This window comes from Bubalus bubalis, chromosome 4, assembly GCF_019923935.1.
Source record: "Bubalus bubalis isolate 160015118507 breed Murrah chromosome 4, NDDB_SH_1, whole genome shotgun sequence".
In the NCBI taxonomy this organism is placed as follows: Eukaryota; Metazoa; Chordata; class Mammalia; order Artiodactyla; family Bovidae; genus Bubalus; species Bubalus bubalis.
In genome coordinates, this window is record NC_059160.1 from 11,842,814 (window position 1) to 11,870,390 (window position 27,577).

Consider the following 27,577-nt stretch of genomic DNA (forward strand, 5'->3'; position numbering starts at 1 on the left):
TCCTTCCTTTTTAAGGCTGAATAATATTCCACTGTATGGACAGACCGCATTGTGTTTATCCATCATCTGTGAGGGACACTTAGGTTGCTCCTACTCAAACCTTGCATCTCAGACTGGGGCTTGAACCCATGTGCTGAAACTTAAACCTGGCCAAAATCTAGTTTGGGACTCAAACCCACATGGCCAGGACTTGGTGGTGGTGGTTTAGTCCTAAGTCATGTCTGACACTTGCAATCCCATGGACTGTCACCCACCAGGCTCTTTTGTCCATGGGATTCTCCAGGCAAGAATACTGGAGTGGGTTGCCATTTCCTTCTCTAGGGGATCTTGCTGACCCAGGAATCGAACCCAGGTCTCCTGCATTGCAGGCAGATTCTTTACCAACTGAGCTATGAGGCCAGGACTTGAACCTGCCCTAAACCCACGGTCCTCCAACTAAGATCATACACCTGGTTTCAGGACCCAGTGAAGCTCAGGATCTTGATGTCTCATGGCGGACAGAATTCAGTGACAGACAAAGTGATAGGTAAGGAGTGGATTTATTTAAAGAGAAACACACTCCACGGACAGAGTGTGGGCCATCTCAGAAGGTGAGCATGCATGCTGAGCCACTTCAGTCGTGTCCGATTCTCTGCAACCCCACAGCCCACCAGGCTCCTCTGTCCATGGGGATTATCCAGGCAAGAATCCTGGAGTGCATGGCTGTGCGCTCCTCCAGGGGAATCTTCCCGACCCAGGGTTTGAACCCGTGTCTCTTATGTCTACCTGTATTGGCAGGCAGGTTCTTTACCACTAGCATGAGAGCAGCCTCAAAAAATGGTGTGGTTAGTTTTTATGGGTGAGGTAATTTCACACGCTAATGAGTGGGAGGATTACTTCAGCTATTTTGGGGAAGGGGAGGAGTTTTCCAGGAATTAGGCCACTGCCTACTTTCTGGCCTTTGATGGCTGGCCTCAGGAATGGTCATGGTGCCTGTAGTTGTATCACTTAGCTTGCTGACAATGAGTGTATACTACGGCTCAAGGTCAAGTCGATTCATCCACAATCTTGGACCTATTTGGTTCTAATCAGCTTATGTCCTGTCCTCTGGCTATGTCATTCTTTTAAAGGGTGTGCCCTGCCCCCTTCCCTCCTGTTTCACTATCTTCTGATTGTTGCAAATAATGCTATGAACTTGGGAGTACAAATGTTACCTCTAGACTCTGCTTTCTTATTTTTGATATATACCCAGAAGTGCAATTGCTGGATCATAGGGTAGTTGTATTTTTAAGTTTTCGAGGAACTGCCATGCTCTTCCCTACAACAGCTATACCATTCCACATTCCCACCAGCAGCACACCAGAACTCCAATTTCTCTACCTCTTCATCAACACTTATTATTTTCTATTTTATTAACTGCAGCCATCCTAATGGGTATGAGGTAATGCCTTATTTGGTTTTGATTAGCATTTCTCTAATGATTAACGATGTTGAGCATCTTATCATGTGCTCGTAGGCCATTTGTATGTCTTCAACCACATTTACGGAGTGCCTCCTACACAGGGATGTGACATGCCATGGATACAATAGAGTTAATATAAAACACAAACAACACAGTTTAACTCCTTTGATCCAAGGCCTGCCAGCTAGACTCTGGTTCACCGTTTCTAGATACATATATATTATATATATACATAATTGTCAGTCACCCAGTCTCTGGACCATAATGCTCTCCCTCTATTTTTGTGTCTCAAATCATAGCCTAAACTGAAGCCCCCACGAAGCCACGTGAAATTGTCCCTACTTTCACTTGAATTGGGAACAAAGTGAAATGTTGGGATGAGACAGAACTCAAACACTCATGCTTTCCCATAGTGTGACTTGTGGGAAGATCACTGTAGACTATCCAGCCAGTCTGCCCTGGCAGAACACAAGGAAACTGAGACCCAGAATGGGAGGCACTTCCTCTTCACCCCAGGCTCAGCAGAGGGGGCACTTATGCCACGCTGTGCCCCCATTTCTTCCTGATGCTTACTCTATTTATTAAACATGAACATAATCATATTGCTGAAAATCATGGTTATATGTTTGAATGTCTTAAGTAAAAAGGCCCTGTACTAATAAAAGTCTAGAGTGCAACTCAAGAAAAAGTTTTGTAAGAACTAGCAGCAGGTGGTCAGCTTCTAGAGAAAGCATTTCCAGGTACCACCAAATGACTTTTCAGGCGTCTGACTCTTTGAGACAGTCCATGGAATTCTCCAGGCCAGAATACTGGAGTGGGTAGCCTTTCCCTTCTCCAGGGTATCTTCCCAACCCAGGGATGGAACCCAGGTCTCCCTCAATGCAGGCGGATTCTTTACCAACTGAGCTATCAGCGAAGCTAATAGAGCAGGAGAAACAGGGTTAACTTAAGCTCCTTCACTCCAGGTCAGGCAACCCCCAGCCCCAGCCCCACCCCCACCCCAAGCAAATCTCCCCTCCCTCCCATAAAGTGGTTGAGGACTTTGTTTTGTGTTAGGGAGGTTTAAGGTGTTTTTGATTAGGACCTTGATAACAACACAAACAAATCCCCGCCCACAGACCAACAAGAAAAGTCACTTTACAGGGCGTGTAACGTGAAAGTTTAGGCAGCAGTGGTGGGAAACCACCATAAGCCTGGATATACCCCAGGACAAGAGTGCCAGCCCAGATGTGCCCCAGATTTGTGACTCTATTGGATAGCACATTTGGAATCCTCTAGATGACCAGCACAACTCGGTATTATTCCACGTGTGTGCACGTGAAGTCGCTTCAGTTGCATCCAACTCTTTGCAACTCTGTGGACTATAGCCAGTGAGGCTCCTCTGTCCATGGGATTTCCCAGGCAAGAAGACCGGAGTGGGTGCCATTTCCTCCTCCAGGGGATCCCATAGCCTGCATTGGCTGGCGGATTTTCACCACTAGAGCTACTTGGGAAGCCCATTATTCCAGGAGAGTTATACAAATCTATGGGCCTCACACCAGGTGCAACTGGGGGATGGGGTGGGGGGATTGGGGTGTGTGTGTGTGTGAAGTATTTTGCTTCTGCATTTCCAGGTGGAAGAACAAGAGAGGTAGGTGGTAAAGTCTAAAACGTATGATGCCTATTACCAATCTGTATGTACTTAGCCCACTACTGGCCTCCTGGGCAAAACAGAAGTGGCCAAAGTGAACCTCATATACTAAATATGGAACGCAGTAAAAATCGTGTTCATGCCCTTAAAGAACCAATTAAACCATTCCCCACCCCGACCCCACTCGAGATCTTAGCACCTTAGTTCCTCAACTAGGACTAGAACCCGGACTCCTCGCATTGGGAGCCCAGTCTCAGCACTAGACTGCCAGAGAAGTACCCCCAATTTCCTTTTTTGATAGCTGAATCACGTTTGTGTGGATCCACAAATTCATTAAAAACAGAGGTTCATTTTCTGATTGCGGAATTCTTCGTTAGGGGAAGTTAAAATGAAACTCTGAAATCCTATCCTCTGAGTGGTTATTTAAAACCCAGGAGCCACTTCTAGACTACAGCATTTCATGATTCCAGCAAACACAGTTTATAAACGAACAGACATTTGGTGAAGCACTTTAAATCAAGCCCAATCGTCACTCTGTTTTACCCAAAGGCAAAACTGTGAAGGCACACACGAATTCACTGGCTATCAGCAAGACTGGGCCCTTCACCGTCTAAGAGGCTGACAAAGAAGGCGATGCAGAGAAGGGCTTGGGGAGGCAGGAGGATGCGACCCGGCAGGAGCCGCCCGGGGCTCCCGGCCGAGTGCAGAAGCGGAGGAAGTTGTGATGCGCAGGGACCGAAGGAGCGCACAGGCGGCGGTGTCTGGAAACACCCGGAACATGCTAGAAGGAAGTGGTAATGCCTAGATCCCCAGTGCGCACCGGGGGGCCGAGCTCGGCTAAGGGACGCGCGGACAGAGCCGGAGTTTCTCCCCAGTTTACCGCACAAGACTGGAGAGAAAGGAACCGTGGGAAGCTGCCCACTGGGGAGAACCGAGAGGGTGGCCGCACAGACGCGCCGCGGGGCCCCGGGGACTCAGGCAGGGAGGGGAGCGGAGCGGCCCCCAGCCAGGATCTGGGCAGGAGAGTCTTGAGGGAGGATAAAGGGAGCCAGCGGGAGGCTGGGCAAGGGGCGCGCGGGGCAGCCTCGGACCGGAGGCTCAGAGCCGAGACGCGGGCCGGGCGTGGCCGGCAGCTCCCCGCGGGCGGCGGCGGCGGCGGAAGCGGCTGCGGGCTTCCCACGTCCAGACGGCGAGCACAGGGTTAACCCGCGGCGGGCCGGCGCTCGGTTTCCAGGGCAACGCCGGCAGTTCCGGCGCGCAGGCTCGTACCATCGCGCGCGCGCGGGGGAGCGCGGGGGGCGGGGGCGCGGAGGCGCGGAGAGCAGCGGGTCCGGCCCGGACGCCCCCGGCGCGGCCGCCGCTCGCCCCGGGTCGGCTCCGCGCGCGCGCTCCGTGCCGGCCAGCGCTGCCCCGCGCGCGGACGCGGGGGCCGAGAGCGCGCCGGCCCGAGGTCCCCCCGCTGGGGAGGCCGAGTGCGGGCGGCCCGCTGGCAGCTTTGAAAAGCGGGCGAGGACAAAGGCGGCCGCAGCCTCCCGGCGCCCAGCCCGAGCGCGCAGCCCGGCCCGCGGGGCGCCGGAGGATGCGGCCGGGGGCGCGGCGGCGGCGGCGGCGGGGCGGCGCGGGCCGGGCGCAGCGGGGCTGAGCCCAGCGAGGGCCGGGCCGCGGGGGCGCCCGCCCGGGATGTGAACGCCGAGCGCGCCGGGCGGGGAGGGCGGGCAGGAAGGACGCGCGGACTGGAGGAGGAGCGGCGCCGAGCCGGAAGGCGGGAGGCGCGTCCGTTGGGCCCGCGGCGCGGCCGGCCAGCCGCCTCGTCGCTCGGGCGGGAGCGGGGCCCGCGCCTCCTCCCCGGCGCCGCGGGGAGGAAGATGGAGACGCACATCTCGTGCCTGTTCCCGGAGCTGCTGGCCATGATCTTCGGCTACCTGGACGTGCGCGACAAGGGGCGCGCGGCGCAGGTGTGCACGGCCTGGCGGGACGCCGCCTACCACAAGTCGGTGTGGCGGGGGGTGGAGGCCAAGCTGCACCTGCGCCGGGCCAACCCGTCGCTGTTCCCCAGCCTGCAGGCCCGGGGCATCCGCCGGGTGCAGATCCTGAGCTTGCGCCGCAGCCTCAGCTACGTGATCCAGGGTATGGCCAACATCGAGAGCCTCAACCTCAGCGGCTGCTATAACCTCACCGACAACGGGCTGGGCCACGCGTTCGTGCAGGAGATCGGCTCGCTGCGCGCGCTCAACCTGAGCCTCTGCAAGCAGATCACCGACAGCAGCCTGGGCCGCATCGCCCAGTACCTCAAGGGCCTGGAGGTGCTGGAGCTGGGCGGCTGCAGCAACATCACCAACACCGGCCTCCTGCTCATCGCCTGGGGCCTGCAGCGCCTCAAGAGCCTCAATCTCCGCAGCTGCCGCCACCTCTCGGACGTGGGCATCGGGCACCTGGCCGGCATGACGCGCAGCGCGGCCGAGGGCTGCCTGGGCCTGGAGCAGCTCACGCTGCAGGACTGCCAGAAGCTCACGGACCTGTCCTTGAAGCACATCTCCCGGGGACTGACGGGCCTGAGGCTCCTCAACCTCAGCTTCTGCGGGGGCATCTCGGACGCCGGCCTCCTGCACCTGTCGCACATGGGCAGCCTGCGCAGCCTCAACCTGCGCTCGTGCGACAACATCAGCGACACGGGCATCATGCATCTGGCCATGGGCAGCCTGCGCCTGTCGGGGCTGGACGTGTCCTTCTGCGACAAGGTGGGGGACCAGAGCCTGGCTTACATCGCGCAGGGGCTGGACGGCCTCAAGTCCCTGTCCCTCTGCTCCTGCCACATCAGCGACGACGGCATCAACCGCATGGTGCGGCAGATGCACGGGCTGCGCACGCTCAACATCGGCCAGTGCGTGCGCATCACGGACAAGGGCCTGGAGCTCATCGCGGAGCACCTGAGCCAACTCACCGGCATCGACCTGTACGGCTGCACCCGCATCACCAAGCGCGGCCTGGAGCGCATCACGCAGCTGCCCTGCCTCAAGGTACTCAACCTGGGCCTTTGGCAGATGACGGACAGTGAGAAGGTCAGGTGAGGGCGGCAGCACCCGTCCCCCCCGTGCCCCCCACCCCCAGTCCCGCCCTGTTCGCCCTCCGGCTGCGGACGCGGTGGGGCGATGACCGGAAGCCCCCAGGATCCCCTCCCCTTTTCCCTTCACGTGTGTCCAGGGTGGGGGTCCCTCCACCCTCCCCCCCGCCCCTCTCCTGTTCCCTGAGGGTGTGGAGATGGACCCGCCGCCCACCACCCACTCCTCCCGTTGGGGGTCCGGAGGAGGGACTGAGCTACTGTGTCCGCGCTGCGCCTGGAAGTGGGGGTGGGGGTGGGAGTGAGCAATCCCTCCAGCCCTGGGGAGTTGAGGAAAATGTCTGCCTTCACTTAAGCTTTCATTTGAATACTGTGATCTGGTTTTTATTTCGAAATGTATAAAAGCAAACCCAACTACAACGGCCTTTTCACCCTTCTTCCACTTTGTAACTAATCCCAGTCTCGCCTCATCGCTCCTCTGACAGCATTCTGCTACTTACGCTCATTTCATTCGTATTGTCTCTTTTTTTTATTTTTTGAAGAAACTTGACATCAACTTGTCTCTTTTTTTTCTGCTGAGTATATTCTATATATTATATATATATAAGTTATATATATATATATATACACACACACACATATATATGTCTGGCTACCTCGTTTTAGTTTACTTTTTTCTCTGAAGCCCTGGAATTCTACAAGAGAGATATTTTGAGACTGAAACATTTTTGTGCCTGGACTGGAAAGATGCCCATTAGGTTTGTACGTCTTTTTTCGTTTTGGCTTCTTCCCAAGCCCCATCCATCCAGTGTTTCCCACTTCACATTTCTGGCTCTTATTTTTCTTTTTCTCCTTGTCCGTAAGCATTTGAGGACCCAGCCCATGCTCCTAAATCTTGACTTAATTTATAGCACAAATGTGTGGGAGACATGAGAGTTGGACTGTTGTTTTTTTTTGTTTGGTCTGTCTGAGGTGCAGATTGTGTCTTGAAAATGATGATTATATATGCAACGTCTGCCCTGCCCTCCCTCTCTTCCACATTTCCCCACGAAAAGGTCACAGTGAGGCTTCCTGTAGGGAGCAGAGGAGCTGGAACTGGCACTGGCTTAGAGAGGCCCCGGGCCCTGGTGTGAAGGGAGGAGACTGAAATTCATGTCTTATCTCTATTCTGTTAATAAAACAGGTGTTGGTGGGTTTTTTAAAAATTCTGTTTCTAAATGGAGGAATAAACGCCTTGCTTTATTTTGGTGGGGGTTGGGACTTGTGGCTTTAAAAAAAAAAAAAAATCACTTCTGAGTAGGATGTATATTTTTCTGTTGGAGTTTTTTGTTCGTTTTGTTTATTTTTTTAGAATCCTCCACAGCAACATGCGAGACCATGGAGTTAAAGAAACCCAGAGACCTTTATCAATTAATTGTACTGTTTGTGAATTTGTATAAATAATAACAAAGATCCTCTTAAAACGTTTATATTCTTACAGTAAAAGGTTAAACTGATATTTATATAATAAAAGAGGAAATATGAAGTATGTTTTTTGAAAAAAAAAAAAAAAAAAAAAAACAACAACCAAAAGCCTTGTATCTGTGAATTATTTTTAAGGCAGTGTGTGTGTTTGGGTCCAGGCCAAAGTAGGAGGTGGGTTTGCATCTCTGAAGTAAAAGTATAAGATGCAGGGTTCGGTGGAGCCTGTGTGGTGTGAGTAAGCTTGTGGTGAAAAATTTATCCTGTATAAAGTTTACTGCTGACATCTAAATGTTCTGTTGCTAGAAATGTGATTAGAATGGAGATTTATCATTTCTGAACTGTCAACAACATGGAAATTTAAAGAAACTGAACAAAATGAAACTTTTGTAAGAGTCACAATTCCACCAGGGTGGCCAGTTTTTCTCCACAAGGACATGAGACCTAGGGGAGATGTTCGAGAAATGGGTCATGAGATGTGGAAGTGGGAAGAAGGATGGGTTTCTTGATCCCTAGAGGGTGTGGGGGAGGCTGCGAGAGGGCGGGGCGGGCACCAGGGCCATTGTTGTTGGGAAAGTTAAGGGCACTCAGGCAAGCGGACTGAGCCTCAGAGGGAGCCCTGGGCAGGGGAGGGGGGCACCCGGTCCCTCCTTAGCATTCTCCACCAGCCCCACTGAGTCGGTGGGGAGGAGGGCCTGGAGTTCTTGCCTATTTGCATTTTAAGAAGGAGGCGGGCCTGGAGTTCTTGCCCATTTGCATTTTAAGAAGGCGGTCACTCCATCCTCTCTGGTGGGTTCTTAGCCTGCACCGGGGCAGAATACCAACCAATTCCAGCAAGGAGCTCCTTTTGGTAGACAATAACTAAATCATCTGACACCCTGTTGTTGGGCTGTGGAAACAGAAGTGTATATAGCGAGGCTGTTCATATTCCTGGTTTCACATAGGCCTGTCTGGTTTTAATACTGATCTCAGAAAATGCTGGTCAGAGCAGCACAGCGCTTTCCTGGATCCACACCTCTTTCCAGGAAGAGAGTAAGAACCAGGTTTCTCTTGGGGAAGATTGTTCTGTAAAGTTTCCAAGCTCGCTGCTGGGGCCGATCACAAAAGCCGCATTGTTCCTTTTTGGAGAGCTTTCACAAGTGGGTCTAATGGGGCCTGACACTAGATCCATCTTCCTTTTCTTTGGGGAAGGTGTGGATTTGTCCCTTTCCTCTTAGGTTACAGTGCTTACTGCCTGGGGAAAAAAATGTGTGAACCCTGGTGAGGACGAACTCTGAAACAGGGTCAGCTTTCTGATTCAGCGTTTGCCTCTACAGCCCCCACAAGCAGTTGAATTCTCAGACTGGTTTTCTTCTCCCAAGAGACTGCAGGGCTGTGCACATTCAGCCAGTAAAAATCTGAGTACCTCCTAAGTCTTAGACTCTGTGGTCACCTCTCATTTAATACGAAAAGTAATCTGCCAACTATAACCGGAAGGTTTTTCTGCTTCTCTGTTTATTTTTTACTTTCAAAGTTAAATATAAGCTTGATTCAAGGCTGGTAAGTTAATGTTTGGAAGTTAAGATTGGGGGCCTAGTTCCTCATCCTGAACTGGGCATACTTCAGAATCCATCTGGAGCGTCTCTGGCAAACAATGAACAAACCTCCTTCTTCCATCAGAGGCGACTGTCATCCCTCAACGTTTTGGGACGGAAAGAAAGGAATTGGGGTTGAGAACCTGTGTTGTGCTTTGCCTGTGCTTGTACACATCTAGTCCTCAAAGTGGCCTGCTGAAAGCTACCCTCTTTTCCAGGTAAGAATACTGCTCGCCTTAAGTCAGCCAGCCACTGAGTCCAGGCCCTTTTGCTCCCCAAGAAGGATCAACTACAGACTGCACCTTGGTTTCATGGAAGGTGACCTCCCGGAAGTGAGTGCTGGCTGCCTGAATGCAGGATGGACAAGCTCAGGCCACAGGGCACCACTTGAGAGGGAGAAGTGGGTTTGGCCTCACCGTACCTACAGGAATAGAAGGGGATGCTTTTAAAGAAGAGCAGCACTTAGAACTCGAGTGGATACGTCATTTGTGGGTGGTACACACATTAAGAGGCACTGCAGGGCAATTTTTAGAATAACAGAAAAAAACCTGGCTCGGGTGTTCCCTGAAACTTCAGAACTGACAAACCAAAATAGGAACTTAGTGTCAACCTTATCGTCTAGAAGCAACAAGCCTCAGTAGGAACTGTCTGGGTGGCAATCGGGAAAGGGTTCCCCCTGCTTATCCACAACACATGGGGCAAGAGCGTTGCTTAAAAGATGACCTAAGCGAGGGCGGGGTTCAGGCAGCACCTGCAGCCCCTCCAGGACCAGGACAGGCCCCTAGCTAAGAGAGCTGGGTATCCGGGAATAACTCCCCTCCTCAGATTCCTTCCTGCCCAATTCCTCCATCCTAAGGTGCAGGGGTAGGGGTCGGGGGGCCCCACTTGATTCATTCCAAGTTTGGCAGCAATGACAAGGATGCTTGCTCAACTTACGGTACAACCTTAAATAGTTCAGAAAATTCAAGCTGATCATATGCTTTCATGATTCAAATCAGCCAATAGAGATCTGAAAAAGCAAAGGTTCCTTTTATGGAAGGTTTTTTAAAAAAAAGATTTATTAGGCTACGTCGGGTCTTACTTGCACCATACATGCGCTTAGTTGCTCCGAAGCATGTGGGATCTTAGTTCCCTGACCAGGGGGACCAGGGATTGAACCCACAACCCATACATTAGCAAGGCAGATTCTTAACCACTGGACCAGCAGGGATGTCCCAGCAGTTTCTTTTTAAAGCTAAGAGCCTTCTCTTAAATGGAGACATATGCAAACTAAAGCAGCCTTTCCCCATCTCCCCCCACTTTCCCAAAGTGGCTACTAGACAGGTGCTGATCTCCAAATATTAGTAAAATCTTTTCCTTCTGACTTTGAGAATTTGAACTCAGGTTTTCAAAGCCAGAGAAGAGGATCAAGGACCCCAGGGAACACCGTGTTCACAAAAAATTTGTGCTGAGTCGTGTCCAACTCTTTGCAACCCCATGGACTCTAGCCCACCAGGCTCCTCTGCCCATGGGATTTCCCAGGCAAGAATACTGGAGTGGTTGCCATTTCCTCCTCCAGGGGATCTTCCCAACCCAGAGATCGAACCCCCATCTGTCAGGCAGATTCTTTACCACTGTCCCCCTGGGAAGCCCAAAGAATTTTGTTGTTCAGTCGCTAAGTCATGTCCGACTCTTGGTGACCCCATGGACTGCATGCAGCATGCCAGGCTTCCCTGTCCTTCACCATCTCGCAGAGTTTGCACAAATTCATGTCCATTGAGTCCGTGATGCTAGCTAACCATCTCCTCCTCTGCTGCCATCTTCTCCATTTGCCTTCAATCTTTCCCAGCATCAGGTTCTTTTCCAATGAGTTGGCTCTTCACATCAGGTGGCCAAAGTATTGGCACTTCAGCATTAGTCCTTCCAGTGAATACTCAGGGTTGATTTCCTTTAGGATTGAGGAGTTTGATCTCCTTGCAGTCCAAGGGACTCTCAAGAATCTTCTCCAGCACCACAATTCAAAAGCATAAGTTCTTCGGTGCTCAGCCTTCTTTATGATCTCACATCCATACATGATTACTGTAAAAACCATAGCTTTGACTGTAAGGACCTTTGTTGGCCAAGTGATGTCTCTGATTTTTAATATGCTGTCCAGGTTTGTCACAGCTTTCCTTCCAAAGAGCAAGCGTCTTTTAATTTCATGGCTGCCGTCACCGTCCGCAGTGATTTTGGAGCCCAAGAAAATGAAATCTGTCACTGTTTCCACTTTTTCCCCATCTATTTGCCATGAAGTGATGGGACCGGATGCCACGAATAACACCCTCTTATTAAGAGATCAGATTTGTAACCAAAACCCAGACCTCCTACAGCTTCTGACAGCAGCCCCTCTGCTCCCAGGGCCCTGCTGTGGCCACGGGGCCAGTGGTTGCCCCTCTGCTGCCCTCCTCCCCCTGCATCAGTTGTCACCCCCTTTAACAAGCTAATTATGTGCCTTTACTAGAGGGCAAGACCTAAACTGTGTGCCACCGTGACCCATGAGGAGTCAGGGCTGGGGCTCTGTGGATCCTGGGAAGCACAGGATTAGAAATCGGAAGCCAGTGCCCAGGCCACACCTCTGTCTCATCTTGTCGAGGTCCTTGTTCAGAGTGGGGAGCAAGTGACAGTTTTTGAAAAGTGAATGTTATCAGACAGAGAAGACCTGATATTTGTGCCTGTGCCAACTGTTAACTTAGAATGTCTCCAGGGTGAGTGCACAGCAGGGAGAAGAGCAGACACTTAGGTCTCGGATAGAAGACGGGTATTTCCAGACACCGCACCTTTAAATGTCCACACCTGGTCAGTGTCAGCCCTTTCATCTTTCCCAGGAGTGGCTCTGACATTGCCTGCTGGAGCTGCCTGTGCCGAGTGCTGGGTACCACACTCAGCCGCTCCTTCAGTCTAGGGGCAAGAGGGAGTCGGCCAAGAGCAGGAGACACAGCCCCTGATGGGGTATGTTAACGCCACCCCCTGCAAGTAAAACAGAATCCACGTGGAATTCCTCTACCTCCTGTACGTTAACACAGAAACGTGCGCATACTTTCTTAGAAGACTTAAAAGCGTTTTATGAGCTTGTCACCCTTCCACTCTGTGTAAAGGACAAATGCCCCATGTCCTTGTGTGTTCACTTTCATCTGTGAGTGTGAACAGCCTCCTGGTCACACATGCCGGGCAGAGTCGAGTGGGATATGGACACCGCCCCCGGGTGCACGGAGTTGTGACCCTGTGCGGCTTCCCCATCTCACAATTCCTGTTTTCTCAAATCTGGTAGATACTGGACATTTCATTTTAGAAATGGGGAAGGAGGCTTGACGAGGGTGAAAGACCGTGCCCAGGTGACGGCCCCAGGCATTCCCCATCAGTGAGGAGGCCTGTCCCCAGCCAGCGGGAGCCAGATCCTGGTTGTTGAGCTGTTGCTAAGCAACACCGGACACCCCGTCCCACTTCTGAAGGAGCTGAGCCAGGGAATGTTATTTTTACCTGGAGGAAGCACCCTGAATGCTGAAAGTTTTGTGTTTTGGTTTTTGGGCCTCTCCACGTGGCATATAGGATCTAAATTTCCTCCAGCAGTGATCTAACCCGTGCCCCCTGCAATGGAAGCGTGGAGTCCTAACCATGGGGCCACCAGGAAAGCCCCCTCTAAGTTATTATTACTAGTTAATAAGTATTACACTGTGCAGACTCAAACACTGTGTCCAGCATTTTGCAAGGAACTGGAAAGCTTGTGTAAGGAGTTGGTCAACGGCCTTAGCGTACCGGTCCCCCAGTCGGTCCCCCGCTGTCCAGCACACGAGCCAGCCCCCCAGCACTGCTGCGTCACACACAGACACTGCACACACCTCCACGCTGAGAAGTCACAGCCCAACACACCACACTCTCGGGCCGCCCGACTCACAAAGAAGAACTGAGCTGTGGGAACATGGGCTGTGTTCTCACCACTCAAGGATCAAGGGTCTTGACTTTCCAGCTGTTTTACCTACAGATCCCTCTTGTCCCAAGAGTAAAAGGGTCTAGTAGCTCCCATTGACAACCACTTCTGTCTCCCACTCCTTGGTGGACGTAACCAAGCTCACAGTGCTGGCGGAGACCCCCCATATCAGGGTCTGAGCAATGGGAATGGCACCTCGGGGAAAGAGTTGAGTCCAGATTCATTTTTTATAACTAGTGTGAAATTATTCCACATGGCTTGGGAAGTATTGTTTTCCTGGTCTAAAAAGATCAGGAAAGTATCAACTACAAACGTCCGTAATAACGTTTCTCCTTAGGAAATCTTACCCCAAACTGGCAGTTTTATATGGACACTCGAGCACATTTATGTTGGAATAGCTACTGACTTCCATTCTGCTTTTTGAGAAGCAGTCTCTAAATAGAAAGGAACCCCCAAATCATATTGATACTCCTCAGAATCTTTATTAAAATCACTGAGGCCAAAATCGGACAGATGGGTAAAACGGGAATTGTAACAGCTAAACACCTCAAATTCTTAGCCTTCTCAGATGGAAGACAAGATGACTATGGCTTTCAGGAGGCATGAGACTTGGGTTCGATCCCTGGGTCAGGAAAATCTCCTGGAGTAGAAAATGGCAACCCACTCCAGTATTTCTGTCTGGAGTATCACCATGGATAAGAGGAGCCTGGTGGGCTACAGTCCATAGGGTCGTAAAGAGTCGGACATGACTGAAACAACTTAGCATAGCACATTTTAAACTTTAACTCCATGGCTCAAACCCTACTGCTATGAATTACCAAAAAGAAGAGGGAAAAAAAAAAAAAGGGCCAGCAAGTGTGCCTTGAGCAAACTGTATGAAAATACCTAATTAAAGTGACAACTTCTAGCTCTTCTAATTCATTTCAAATGGACAATCTTTAGAATCTTTAAGAGATCTGTGAAAACAGTAAGGCGGAGTTCCGCGGTCTGAACTTTGTCAAGCTCCCAGTTTGCTGCCACCGGAAGCAGAGAAAGGCCTTGGGGAGTTTTGAGCCTAGACAGGATGGACAACTGGGCTTTCCAGCTCCCTGAAGTCCATACGCCTGTCAAGGGGCGACAGAACAGCGTGACCCACGGGAGAGGCAGCTGGTCCATCTTTCCTCCACACAGGAGGGTCTAATTCTCAACAGGATCACAGGAGGACCACTGGAAATGCACTCCAGTAAGCAGGGCACAAGGTCGAGCAGCAACAGCCCCGCCCCTTCTTGCTTCAGAATCGAAACTGTGTCCACACAAGTTAGGAGACAGGTCACGGGTGGCCCCTTGTGAAATGCAGGGGTGGAAAGTCATTCTCTCCTCCTGGGTTGCTCCTCGACCTCCACCCCCTCTCCCCCAAACCCTCTCGCACCCATTCACCCTCCCCACCGGGGGTTGGCCCTGGGCCGTGTCCACACCAGTGTCAGAGCCGGGGGTCTGACCTCATGCTTTCCTTTACCCCAAGTTCACTAGGATTCACTGGAGGGCAGAAAAGTAAAGTACCATTCATACAAAATTCTACGTATTTTTTTTTCCACGTGGAGGCTACCACCGTCTTTATCCACGGCGCCTGTGAGCTTCGCGTCCCGCCAGCAGGTGGCAGCGTTGTCTGTGAACTGCTGCCCAGTTCCGAGCACCCGACAGAGAACTTCAAGCGGGAGAACCTCACGCCTCCAGAAAGATGAAACGGAATTTTCCAGTTTCAGCGGGGTCAGGGATCCCCTTCCTGGGCACGCCGTTCGGGGAGCAGGTATCAGATGCGCCCTGAGGACGGTTCCCTGATGTCGCTGGCAGGGACCAAATGTCACTGTCTAATTTCAGTTTAAGACCATCATATATAAATCCTGTTAGATTGGCATATTCAGGGGGTTGGGGAGAACAACTTGGGAAAATGTTTGCCCTCATACATGGAAATATCCATTTTAACAGGAGGAGCAAAGGTGCTGGCTTTTTTCAACTACAAAACTAAAAAAAAACAGAAGGATACTGTTTGTGATGAAAAATTCTAGAGCTCCTTGGAAAAGAAACAACTATTTTAAAATTTGGGGAGTATCAATTCTTTTGTTTTTAATCAAAATGAGTATCTTCTAAAGGAACCTGTGAACCTGAGAACAATTAAAAGGCTGATAAAGCAGTGAGGGGCTCGCATTCCTAGATTCCTCCTGGGGGAAACAGGCATTAGGAAAAGGCAGCAGAAATTAAGATAAGGAGAAAGAACTTCTGAGCCAACCTGGCCAGATTCCATAAAATGGCACACGAGGAACAGGCTGGGGGCGCCTGCCATCTTGGTCTTGATCGTCTGGCCTCAGCAATGGAAACAAGGCTCCAAAGGGCAGCTGGTGCAGTCGTGGAATAAAAGCGTGGAAGCCGGGAGGTGGCCGTGCCACGCCAGGTCAGCCCGACGAGGCTTGGCCCCCAACCTGGTGACACCAAGGTGGTTTTTGGTTAGGAAATGGAGGAGGAGAAAGGAGAAGTTTCTGGAGCTCAGGACCCAGGCCTGCAGCTGATCACCACTCCTGCCAGCGAGAAGGCTGAACGAAAGCAGAAGCCCTCTGGGCAGCTCCATGGACTCTCAGGCCGAAATACATCACTGTCAGCGACCCGCAGAACACAGAGATTCAGGGAAAGAACCCAGATAAACAAAAGAGGACACAGATCACACACGTCAAGCAGAGGGGACCACGTGAGGTAAGGGCAGAGGGACCGCCAGCCTGGTCCCCAAGAGGGGCTGGGGGTGCTCATCTCCCCAGAAGGGGCTGGGAGCTCGGGTTTTCAAGAAGAGAGGCCTTCTTCTCTGGTTGTGTCAAATCAGACACCAGACAAAAATTCCAGCTACAGTTCCCAGGCTGGGAGTAAAGTGATATGTCCCCCTGTGAGGTGGTGGGTCTCCTTGTAAGGTGGGGGGTCCTCCCTGTGAGGTGTCGGGACCCCTGAGAGGTGTTGGGCTCCCCTGTGAGGTGAGGGGTCCCCCTGTGAGGTGAGGGGTCCCCCTGTGAGGTGTTGGGTCCCCCGTGAGGTGGGGGGTCCCCCTATAAGGTGAGGGTTCCCCTGTGAGGTGAGGGGTTCCCCTGTGAGGTGAGGGGTCTCCCTGTGAGGTGTTGGGTCCCCCGTGAGGTGGGGGTCCCCCTATAAGGTGAGGGGTTCCCCTGTGAGGTGTTGGGTCCCCTGCGAGGTGGGGGGGTCCCCCTATAAGGTGAGGGGTTCCCCTGTGAGGTGAGGGGTCTCCCTGTGAGGTGGGGGGTCCCCCTGTGAGGTGTTGGGTCCCCCTGTGAAGTGAGGGGTCCCCTGTGAGGTGAGGGGTTCCCCTGTAAGGTGTCAGGTCCCCCTGTGAAGTGAGGGGTCCCCTGTGAGGTGAGGGTTCCCCCTGTAAGGTGTCAGGTCCCCCTGTGAAGTGAGGGGCCCCCTGTGAGGTGAGGGGTTCCCCTGTAAGGTGTCGGGTCCCACTGTAAGGTGGGGGGGTCCCCTGTGAGGTGGGGGGTTCCCCTGTGAGGTGTCGGGTCCCCCTGTGAGGTGGGGGGTCCCCCTGTGAAGTGAGGGGTCTCCCTGTGAGGTGTTGGGTCCCCCGTGAGGTGGGGGTCCCCCTATAAGGTGAGGGGTTCCCCTGTGAGGTGTTGGGTCCCCCGTGAGGTGGAGGGGTCCCCTGTGAGGTGAGGGGTTCCCCTGTGAGGTGTCAGGTCCCCCTGTGAGGTGGGGGGTTCCCCTGTGAGGTGAGGAGTTCCCCTGTGAGGTGAGGGTTCCCCCTGTAAGGTGTCGGGTCCCCCTGTGAAGTGAGGGGTCCCCTGTGAGGTGAGGGTTCCCCCTGTAAGGTGTCAGGTCCCCCTGTGAAGTGAGGGGCCCCCTGTGAGGTGAGGGGTTCCCCTGTAAGGTGTCGGGTCCCACTGTAAGGTGGGGGGGTCCCCTGTGAGGTGGGGGGTTCCCCTGTGAGGTGTCAGGTCCCCCTGTGAAGTGAGGGGCCCCCTGTGAGGTGAGGGGTTCCCCTGTAAGGTGTCGGGTCCCACTGTAAGGTGGGGGGGTCCCCTGTGAGGTGGGGGGTTCCCCTGTGAGGTGTCGGGTCCCCCTGTGAGGTGAGGGGTTCCCCTGTGAGGTGAGGGGTCTCCCTGTGAGGTGTTGGGTCCCCCGTGAGGTGGGGGTCCCCCTATAAGGTGAGGGGTTCCCCTGTGAGGTGTTGGGTCCCCTGCGAGGTGGGGGGGTCCCCCTATAAGGTGAGGGGTTCCCCTGTGAGGTGAGGGGTCTCCCTGTGAGGTGGGGGGTCCCCCTGTGAGGTGTTGGGTCCCCCTGTGAAGTGAGGGGTCCCCTGTGAGGTGAGGGGTTCCCCTGTAAGGTGTCAGGTCCCCCTGTGAAGTGAGGGGTCCCCTGTGAGGTGAGGGTTCCCCCTGTAAGGTGTCAGGTCCCCCTGTGAAGTGAGGGGCCCCCTGTGAGGTGAGGGGTTCCCCTGTAAGGTGTCGGGTCCCACTGTAAGGTGGGGGGGTCCCCTGTGAGGTGGGGGGTTCCCCTGTGAGGTGTCGGGTCCCCCTGTGAGGTGGGGGGTCCCCCTGTGAAGTGAGGGGTCTCCCTGTGAGGTGTTGGGTCCCCCGTGAGGTGGGGGTCCCCCTATAAGGTGAGGGGTTCCCCTGTGAGGTGTTGGGTCCCCCGTGAGGTGGAGGGGTCCCCTGTGAGGTGAGGGGTTCCCCTGTGAGGTGTCAGGTCCCCCTGTGAGGTGAGGGATTCCCCTGTGAGGTGTTGGGTCCCCCTGTGAGGTGGTGGGGGTCCCCTGTGAGGTGAGGGGTTCCCCTGTAAGGTGTCGGGTCCCCCTGTAAGGTGGGGGGTCTCCCTGTGAGGTGGGGGTCCCCCTGTGAGGTGGGGGGTCCCCTGTGAGGTGAGGGGCTCCCCTGTGAGGTGAGGGGTTCCCCTGTTGAGGTGTCAGGACCCCTGAGAGGTGTCGGGTCCCCTTTTGAGGTGTCGGGTCCCCCTGTGAGGTGGGGGGTCCTCTGTGAGGTGAGGGGCTCCCCTGTGAGGTGAGGTGCTCCCCATGAGGTGTCGGGACCCCTGAGAGGTGTCGGGTCCCCCTGTGAGGTGTCAGGTCCCCCTGTGAGGTGGGGGATCCCCTGTGAGGTGAGGAGTTCCCCTGTGAGGTGTTGGGACCCCTGATATGTGTCGGGTTCCCCTGTGAGGTGAGGGGTTCCCCTGTGAGTTGGGGTGTCCCCTGTGAGGTGAGGGGCTCCCTGAGAGGTGTCGGGTCCCCCTGTGAGGTGTCAGGTCCCCCTGTGAGGTGAGGGGTTCCCCTATAAGGTGGGGGGGTCCCCTGTGAGGTGTCGGGACCCCTGATATGTGTTGGGTCCCTCTGTGAGGTGAGGGGTTCCCCTGTGAGGTGTCGGGTCCCCCTGTGAGGTGAGGGGTTCCCCTGTGAGGTGGGGGTCCCCCTGTGAGGTGGGGGGTCCCCTGTGAGGTGAGGGGCTCCCCTGTGAGGTGAGGGGTTCCCCTGTTGAGGTGTCGGGACCCCTGAGAGGTGTCGGGTCCCCTTGTGAGGTGTCGGGTCCCCCTGTGAGGTGGGGGGTCCTCTGTGAGGTGAGGGGCTCCCCTGTGAGGTGAGGTGTTCCCCTGTGAGGTGTCGGGACCCCTGAGAGGTGTCGGGTCTCCCTGTGAGGTGTCAGGTCCCCCTGTGAGGTGGGGGGTCCCCTGTGAGGTGAGGGGTTCCCCTGTGAGGTGTTGGGACCCCTGATATGTGTCGGGTTCCCCTGTGAGGTGAGGGGTTCCCCTGTGAGTTGGGGTGTCCCGTGAGGTGAGGGGCTCCCTGAGAGGTGTTGGGTCCCCCTGTGAGGTGTCAGGTCCCCCTGTGAGGTGAGGGGGTTCCCTATAAGGTGGGGGGGTCCCCTGTGAGGTGTCGGGACCCCTGATATGTGTTGGGTCCCTCTGTGAGGTGAGGGGTTCCCCTGTGAGGTGGGGGGTCCCCTGTGAGGTGTCGGGTTCCCCTGTGAGGTGAGGGGTTCCCCTGTGAGGTGGGGGGTCCCCTGTAAGGTGGGGGTTCTCTGTGAGGTGAGGGGTTCCCCTGTGAGGTGGTGGGTCCCCCTGTGAGGTGGGGGGTCCTCTGTGAGGTGAGGGGTTTCCCTGTGAGGTTGGGGGTCCCCTGTGAGGTGAGGGGCTCCCCTGTGAGGTGGGGCATCCCCCTGTGAGGTGTCGGATCCCCCTGTGAGGTGTTGGGTCCCCCTCCCAGGCTTCAGTCATTGCTGTCCCCCTCCAGGCCGTCACTGTCGTCAGGACGAAGGTGTCCCCGTCCTGCAGGGAAAATCAGCCGGCCTGACAGTGTCCTAGGGATGTTGTGACGGCCCCTGTGTCCTGAGGCTCCGCTGGCCTGGACTCTGACCCTCAACCCCCAGGAGTGGGGCCTCTGTGCCCTGTCCTGGCTGCAAAGGTCTGGCCGGCACGCGAGTCATCCTTCCGTCCCTGGCCCGGAGACCCCAGCACAGTGAGCAAAGCCAGGCGGCCGCACCCACTGTGCACACACCCTTCCGCTCCCCCTGTCCGCTCCCTCCTCCCCACAAAACACAGGGGCCCCGCGGCCAGCACTGGCCCTCTGAAGTGGTCTGGCCGGCCGCCTGCTTCCTGACTCCGTGGAGGCGGTGATGGGGGGGCCCGGCCTGGAGCAGCAGCCCCTCCTGCAAGTGCCGCAGCCTCCTGCCACCTCCTGAGCCTGAGGCCTGGAGGGAAGGACCCACGAGGAGCCCCCATGCCCTGGGGTCGGTCCCCTCTCCCCCATCTGCTCCTTCCCTTGCACCTGCTGGGGACCTCACGGGGCTGCCGAGGAGACCCTGTGGGTAAGTGGCCGCCAACACCTTCCCGCCCTCCCAGAGCCCTGCCCGGCCCGCTGGTGCTAATCCACGCGCAGAGCAGCTCAGCGGCTCCGCTCCCCTAAGCCCCTGATAACGGTTTTACTAAAATCCTCTTTTGATGGAAAAAAACCCCAGCTGGACATTTCAGGCCTCGCACAATGTCCAGGCCTGCGGGTCCCCTTCCCACTTCACAAAGGCCTCTAATCAAGTGGAAAATGTGCTGGAGGCCAGAGGTTGGCTCTGCAATTATTTTCGAAGGGATTACGGAGAAGAATAGGGGCAGCGAGGCCCTCCCCCGCTTTGTTTTCCACTGGGTCCTCGATGGAGACGCAGGGGGCCGGTGGCAGCCGCCCAGGGTCTTACCTCTCCTTCCCTGGAGGAAGGAGGGCAGCTTTGAACACCCAGACTTCAGGGAGATGGGGAGAGGCTGGAAGCAACACGCAGGTCCTGTTCTGACCCCCGTTTAAGCCCCTATTTATAAAGCCACGGTGGGGCAGGCTCCCGTGTGTGGGGAGAGCCCTCATTCATTAACCTCTAACCCTGCTCTGAGTGTGGAGGGGAGGGTCCATACGCCGCGGGGATTTCGAGCATTCAGGGGGCTTCCCAGGCTTTGCAGGGCAGAGGTCGTGTTCCCAGTCTTGCCGGGTCTCCTCCCCCTTATTTATATACATTGACCCTTCCCCTCACTCTGAGCAAATATCCAAGAAACTCCTAATGCACAACACAGATAAGAATGCAAGATGCCCACCATTCTTATCAGCCTACTTGGTGTCTTTGTTGAGAAATGCACACTACGGAAGGGGATGTGCCCTCCCTGTGCACTGGGAAGGACCTTTTCTGACGTCATTTGTACAGGAATATTCCTTACAGATTAGCTGCTGAAGATGAGCATCTCCGGTTGGCCCTCTGTTTTCATCCTTCTGTTTCAGCCTAGAGAAACCTCATCCCTCCAGACCAGCTGGTTAGTGATGTATGCAGATCCCCAGTCAAAAGGACACGATCGCAAATTCCTAAACTCACCCTGGGATGGTCAAGGATTAGGCTGTTTGGCTCTGAGAGGTAGAGGTCAGCATATATTTCAAAATAAATTCTAGGCTGAGTGATCATTTTTCAGATCCTTTCTTCAAAGTCGCTGAAATGACTTTGGTCAAAAAACAACAACAACTACCACCAGCAAGACAACAACCCTGGCCTGTTTTCATCAGTATAAACGACTTGCCGACATATTCTGCCTTGTTGATTTTCCAATGCTCCTGCAGAAAGACCTTAAACCGTCAAAAAGCAGATGGGGAGAAACATGACGATTACATTTAGGCTATTACACCTAACACGGCACAGATTCGACCCCGGTATTTGGTGCTGGCCCTCCCAGTGCCTTTGGTGGGTATGACAGGAGGAGGGGAACACAGTCTGTCTGGACCTGCTGGGGTCCTTGACCCAGATCATGACAAACAGGCTTGCAGAATCACTGCCGCTTGTTATCACAACTCAACAGCCTTCTCTAGGAATGAATGAGTAATCTTCACCCTGCTGGACAAGAAGATGAACTTTGAAAAAGTGCATGGCGGGAGACAGTGGACCACCTCTGAAGCAGAGCTTGAGGGGGCCCGACTCCCGAAATAAGAGCAAATCACAAGAGAAGCGTGCCTTTCACAGGAGAGCTCCCAACACTGCCTCCCCTGGCACACTTCCTGAGTCACTGCCCAGAATGCCCGTTTACTGCAGTCCTGGGCTTATCACCCTCATTTTCGGATTCATCGTTCTCCTTACACTTCTCCATCCTTTTAACAAACTCTGCGGAACAAAAGATCAGCTGTTTTCAAAGTTGCTCTTTCAGGACGTCCCTGGCGGTCCAGTGGCTAAGACTGCACACTCCCAGTGCAGGAAGCCTGGGTTCCATCCCTGATCAGGGCACTAGATCCCACATGCCGCAACTAAGAGTTCGCATGCCTCAACTAAAGATGCTGCATGCTGAAACTAAGACTTGGCACAGCCCGCCCCCCTCAACTATGTGTTAAAAAAAATAACCCATGAGACTTTCCTTGTGGTCCAGTGGATAAGAATCCGCCTTGCAACACAGGGGACACAGTTCGATCCCTGGTCCAGGAACTAAGGTCCCACACACCGCAGGGCAACTAAGCCTGTGTGCCACAAGTAAGACCTGACAGCAACCGAAGAAATGAATATTTAAAAAAAATCATCCAGAATAGAAAACTGGATGACAAAGCTGCCCTTCGACCTCCATCTGAAGCCTTGTCCCTCCCCCCAGGGGCTCTGGTGATAGTGGCCATATCCTTTTGGACCCAACTTCAGCTTTCAGAGTTGCCAACAGTAGTGAGGTGATAAATACCCCCAATTTGGGGCTGATAATATTATCCTTGGGGCTTCCCCAGTGACTCAGGGGTAAAGAATCTGCCTGCAATGCAGGAGATGTGGTTCGATCCCTGGGCCGGGAAGATCCCTCAGAGGAGGAAATAGCAACCCACTCCAGTATTCTTGTCTGAAGAATCCTATGGACAGAGGAGCCTGGCAAGCTACAGTCCATGAGGTCACAAAGAGATGGACAGAATTGAGCAACTGAGCACTCAGTCTTATCCTTGGTCTGTATAAGATCTTGAAATTAAGCACTAGCCAGCCTGGGTGAGACCCCCAGAGGGTCCAGAGTAATAGGACCAATGAAGCCCTTTTCCCCGGGCTCCTGCTCCTGAACCTCTCCCAGGACGATGAGGCTATCCATGTGGAGGTGACAGTCGAGCGCAGGGCCCATAATGCCTGAACCCAGGCTTATCACTTGTGGAGCTAAATTCACTTAAAAAGTCTATAAAACACGGACAAGTATCCCTTCTGACCAACCCGTACAGCATGGGTACACATCATAGGAGCCTGCTGGTTTATTGGGATTAATTGCTAACTAATAGTTAAAATGCTAGAGTTTATGAATGACTTGTTAAAAATACAAATTAGTGTGGGCTCAAGGCTCTCCTTTGCTTGGTAAATATTTATTTGGCAGCAATGGTGGTGGAGGCCCTGGGCCAGGCAGGGGATGGAGGCCCCTTCTCACTGGGGGAGAAGGAAGAGGCCGAACTGGGAGCCGCCCCCAACCCTCACCAGACTGCTCTGTGCTGCAGCTGGGAGCTGGGGGTCCATGGGGGAGTGCCTCCTGTGTTTTCATGGAAACAAAGTCAGAGAAGGGGGTCCCTGCTACCAGGAGGGCTCGGTGCAGGAGGCTGGGCTACAGCCCAGGAAGGGAGCCCCGCAGTCTACCGCCAAGTTCCCTCCAGCCCCAGCTGCTCCCTCGGGTCAGCCAGGCTAGGCTGGACTTTGTCAGCAATGCACAAGCTAAAAGCCTCGGGGGAGGCCAGGCCGGCCCAGGTCCCTGACGTCCAGGACGGTTTGCGTTGTCCCTGGTCCCCTCCGGTCATTCTGTTTTATTAGAGAAAGCGTTTGTGAGAAGGAAAGGAACAATGTAAGGGTTCCTGCCGTTGGAAGCTAGTGAAATGTAGACAGAACCTTGCTGGCTGTGCAGGGGGCACCATCTCCACGGGCATCTCTAAATGGACAGAAGCCTGAGGCACAGGCTCCCTGCAGCCAGGACCCCGTTGACCCAAGATCCTGGAGAGGAAGAAGGTTCAGGGCTCGAGCCCAGCCTGCACCCCAGGCTCAGTGAGTCCCAGGATCCGAGATGCTGTCCTGAGGACCGCAGCCCTGCCCTCACCTCCCTCCACATGCAGGAAACTCCAGCCCAGCTCACTCGCTGCTGCTCCCGGGGGGCTGCCGGGTGCCTTTGTGGGCTCCCAGAACCGCCTGCTCCGAGGCAGACATGGCTGGACAGAAGCCAACAGCAGCTCTGGGGGCGAGGACGCCAGTGCTGGGGGTGGAGAGGGCCCACCAGATCCCAGAGCATCTGGGAGCCGCAAGGGCAATGAGGAGGAGGACATGGTCCCAGTGCCCCTGTGAGTGTTTATTCAAAGTGCCTTTAGGGGCTACCCTGGCGGTCCACCGACTAAGACTCTGCACTCCCAAGGCAGGGGTCCTGCGTTCAATCCCTGGTCAGGGAACTAGACCTCACAGGCTACAACTAAAGATCCTGCATGCCACAACTAAGAACCTTGTGTGGCCAAATAAATAAATAAAATTTTTTAAAAAGTAAAGTGCCCCAGTCCTAAACAAAGACCTGTGCTTGTATCAGGGCCAGGCAGGCAGGCAGGTAAGTAGATAAATGAGTCTGTCTAGACTGACTTTCTTTTTGTTCAACTTTTAATCAGCATCTCCTGAGAAACTGAACTACTTTCATCTCAAAGTGGAATAAAGGAACTCTAGGGAGCAAAGGAGGTCAAAGCCGTGGGGGATCTTTATTTTTATTTTAATAGAAGTTTTTTTCTCCCTCGGGGTTTTGCTTATCTGTCCATATATGTGCATAGAAAATATTATTCTTAGAGTCCAGAGTCTGTTCACATTTGTTTGTACAGATTCCTAAGGGCAGATAAAAGACAAACAGAGATATATACTTTGATACTAACTGTTGTGCTTAGATGGTGTGTTTAGATCTTTCCCATCTAGTTCAAAAATAATTTGTTTACGACGATGGACCTAAAAATACTTTTAAACACACTATTGAGTTCATCAAAGACAACTTGTAAAAGAGCCCCTAACTTCTCCAGCGAACTCCTAGCAGACCTCTTGATGGCCTTGACTTTGCTGGAATTAGACTGAAGTGCTCAGGGGAAACCCCGGGGCTGTGGCCAGTCAGGACCGAGGAGAATTGCTGGGGACTAAAAACATCAATAGGAGGTCAGACTGATCACGAGCAAATCCTGTCCCACAGTGCCGTTCTCTCTGCCTCTCTTCAAGTCACCTGGTCAGTTTGATCCGTCAACCTCTCTCGGTCCACATTTCATAGCCACAGGGCCTGGATTCGACAGGACACAGCTGAGGAAGCCCAGAGGGGCGCACCATTCAGTGACATTCTCCTCCAAGCTCTCTACCAGCTGTCAGTCCAGCTCTGATGGCCACAGGGTTGGAGAAACCTTGTCTCTTTCGATTGTTCCAGAAACCGCTGTTTAAGAACAGTCTGAGGACCCTGAAAACCCTCCCCTTCCTGCTGCCCAGTGGGCCTTATTGATGTATTTGGTTGTCTCAGGTCCAGTTGTGGCATGCAGGATTTTTGTTACGTCATACGGGGTTTCATTTGTGGTGCACAGGCTCTCTAATTGTGGCACGCGGGCTCAGTTGCTCAATGGCATGTGGGATCTTAGTTCCCCGACCAGGGATCAAACCCACTTCCCCTGCCTTGGAAAGCAGATTCTTAACCACTGGACCACCAGGGAAGTCCCCAGTGGGGCTTCTGGTTTGGTCTCTAGTGTAAGGGTCCCAGGGCATGAACTTCTCTCATGCAAGCCTGGTGGGCTCCGACCTGTAGCTTAGGGAGCCTTCCTGAAATCATGAGGATACTATCCATCTTGGACAGTTTGATGGTAGACCTCATACTGAATCACCAAGATTTAGAGGTAGTGATTATCTAGTCCCCTGGCTTTAAACTTATTATTTATTTTTTTTAAGAAATAGAAGCCTGCTTTTCTACAGAAATCGTGTGCCGAAGCAAAAGAAATAAAAACTACGTGTGTAGTTGAAACTTGGGGAGGGGAAGGGACCTCCAAACTGGCCCCTCGGTAAGAACTGTTTTCATAAACCACTTGTCTAGCCCAGGCAGTCCTCGATGTTACAGACAAGGAAATGGGTCCACAGGGAGGTCAGGCCCGTTTCCAGGTCTCGGAGTTAGTGACCAGTCCAATTCCCTGAGGCTAAATTCTCTGCCCTTTCCACGGGAACACCCTGTCTTTGCGAATCTATTCTGAACCTCCTGAATTCCATGTGGCAACATTAAGCCACAAAAATGACTGACTCTGTCCTCATTAGAGACTCACCCCTGCTCATTCCCTGAGGATAACTTTTCAGTTCTTTGTGCCACATTAACTCCGATCGGTAACTGTGAATTCCTCTGGCAGAGGTAACGTAGGTCAGATTCCATTAGACACATATCAGCAAAACAACAAAAAAAATTTTTTTTCAAACCCAGCTCACGGTCTACAAACTCCAGTAAAATTTAATCAGCAAGAGTTTTGTACTAAACTACTAAAGAATCTGGATAGTGTTTTGAATTTTACTGTGAAGAGATTTGCCTGTATTGTATCTGTTGGCCTGTATTGGAAGATTTGATCATCCAGACAGCAGTGGACTTCCAAGCCCTCCACCAGAAACATGGCCAGACGTCACAGAATCCATCATGGGGACACCCTGGCCAGGACCCTGAGGAGTTTATCCCCTGCTCCACTTCCCTCCCCAGGCAGTCAGATAAGATATGCAATTTGCTGCCCTGGCTCAGGGCCCCTAGAGCCCCCAGGGCCCCCACAGGCCCTCTCTGGGATGGGCTCTGAGACCCCAGCTTCATCAGTAAGGAGCTGGATTATTGACAAGACTGGAGGACTTGTTGTTTTAGTTGCTAAGTCATGTCTGACTCTTGCAACCCCATGGACTGTGGCCTGCCAGGCTCCTCTGTCCATGGAATTCTCCAGGCAAGAACCCTGCAGTGGGTTGCCAGTTCCTCCTCCAGGGGATCTTCCCGACCCAGGGATCGAACCCAAGTCTCCTGCTTGGCAGGCGAATTCTTTACCACCGAGCCACCTGGGCAGCCCACTGGAAGACTTACTAAAGCAATACTGTCCAAGGCAGTTCAAAAGAAGAGAAGATATGAGAAGTGGAAAGAAATGTCCGTGCATATATGAAACAGGGGCAGGCAGAGGCGGGTACGGGATGGGGGGTCGGCACCCTATGAAGGCGCCTGGAACCGGGGTCCCTCTGACTCATCCCTGCATCCCTGGAGGGGGGTCGAGGAGAGGGGAGTGCTGCATTTTCAGGAAGGACCGGTCGTGAGAGAGACTACAATGAAAGGGAGGTTGCAGGAACGAGGAAACCGTCCATACAGGGTATAAACTCAAGGCCAAGATCCAAGCAAAACATCGAACTGAAAAGAAAAAAAATAACAGAAACATTTCAAATGACAAAGTTGAGACTCTGAGGCGGCTCCTCAGATCTGCCTTTCACGCTCGACAGCCAGAATTGGAGCCCTGTCATCTCCAGACACTGTGTCGGGGATGCGCCGGGTCCCCGGTGCAGAGGGGTGCCGGGCCGTGGGTATAGAGGGTGCCAGGTACAGAGGGACCCGGCCCAGGGTACAGAGGGGCACCAGACCCCGTGTACAGAGAGGCCCGGCCTGCCACGCAGGGGTCAGGGCAAGGGCAGGGACAGGTGTGTGGGGGCCGGTGCACCCCCTACTCGGCTTTCTCAACCATCAGCTTGCACTTAGAAACTGGTACTAGAACAGTTCACACTGGGACGCTCCCTGAACTCTTGCCCTGGTCTCCTGGCACTTCTTACCTTGCAAAGGGAGGGAAACTTAACAGCACAGAGAAAACAAGGGAGAGAGGATGAAATAATTGTGAAAGCACTTGTTAGCACTGAGTCATGCACACACATGCCTGGGAGTGGTAAGGGGACCGTGTGTTCTGTGATACGTCTGACCTCAAGGGGCGGCCAGGCTCAGCTAAGGCTGAAGCCAGCCAGGGTCTAAA

At 53.6% G+C, this 27,577-nt stretch overlaps 2 protein-coding genes across 4 annotated transcripts in view; one reads left to right on the forward strand and one right to left on the reverse strand.

The window, feature by feature from the left end:
• The window catches only part of WNT5B (Wnt family member 5B), an 81,672-nt gene that overhangs the window by 32,598 nt on the left and 21,497 nt on the right, over positions 1-27,577 (reverse strand). The window lies entirely within an intron of this gene.
• Positions 4,701-15,277, forward strand: FBXL14 (F-box and leucine rich repeat protein 14). Of its 3 annotated transcripts, XM_025282949.2 has the most exons (4): positions 4,701-5,026; positions 5,128-6,130; positions 9,383-9,496; positions 14,688-15,277. In XM_025282949.2, the coding sequence occupies exons 2-4, from the start codon at positions 5,201-5,203 to the stop codon at positions 14,826-14,828; spliced, it is 1,185 nt and encodes a 394-aa protein (XP_025138734.1). In that variant the 5' UTR covers positions 4,701-5,026; positions 5,128-5,200; the 3' UTR covers positions 14,829-15,277. The 3 variants fall into 3 exon arrangements, with proteins under 3 accessions (XP_025138734.1, XP_025138732.1, XP_025138733.1); XM_025282947.2 differs by having other exon boundaries at positions 4,702-6,130; XM_025282948.2 differs by lacking the exon at positions 14,688-15,277 and having other exon boundaries at positions 4,707-6,135; positions 9,383-9,494.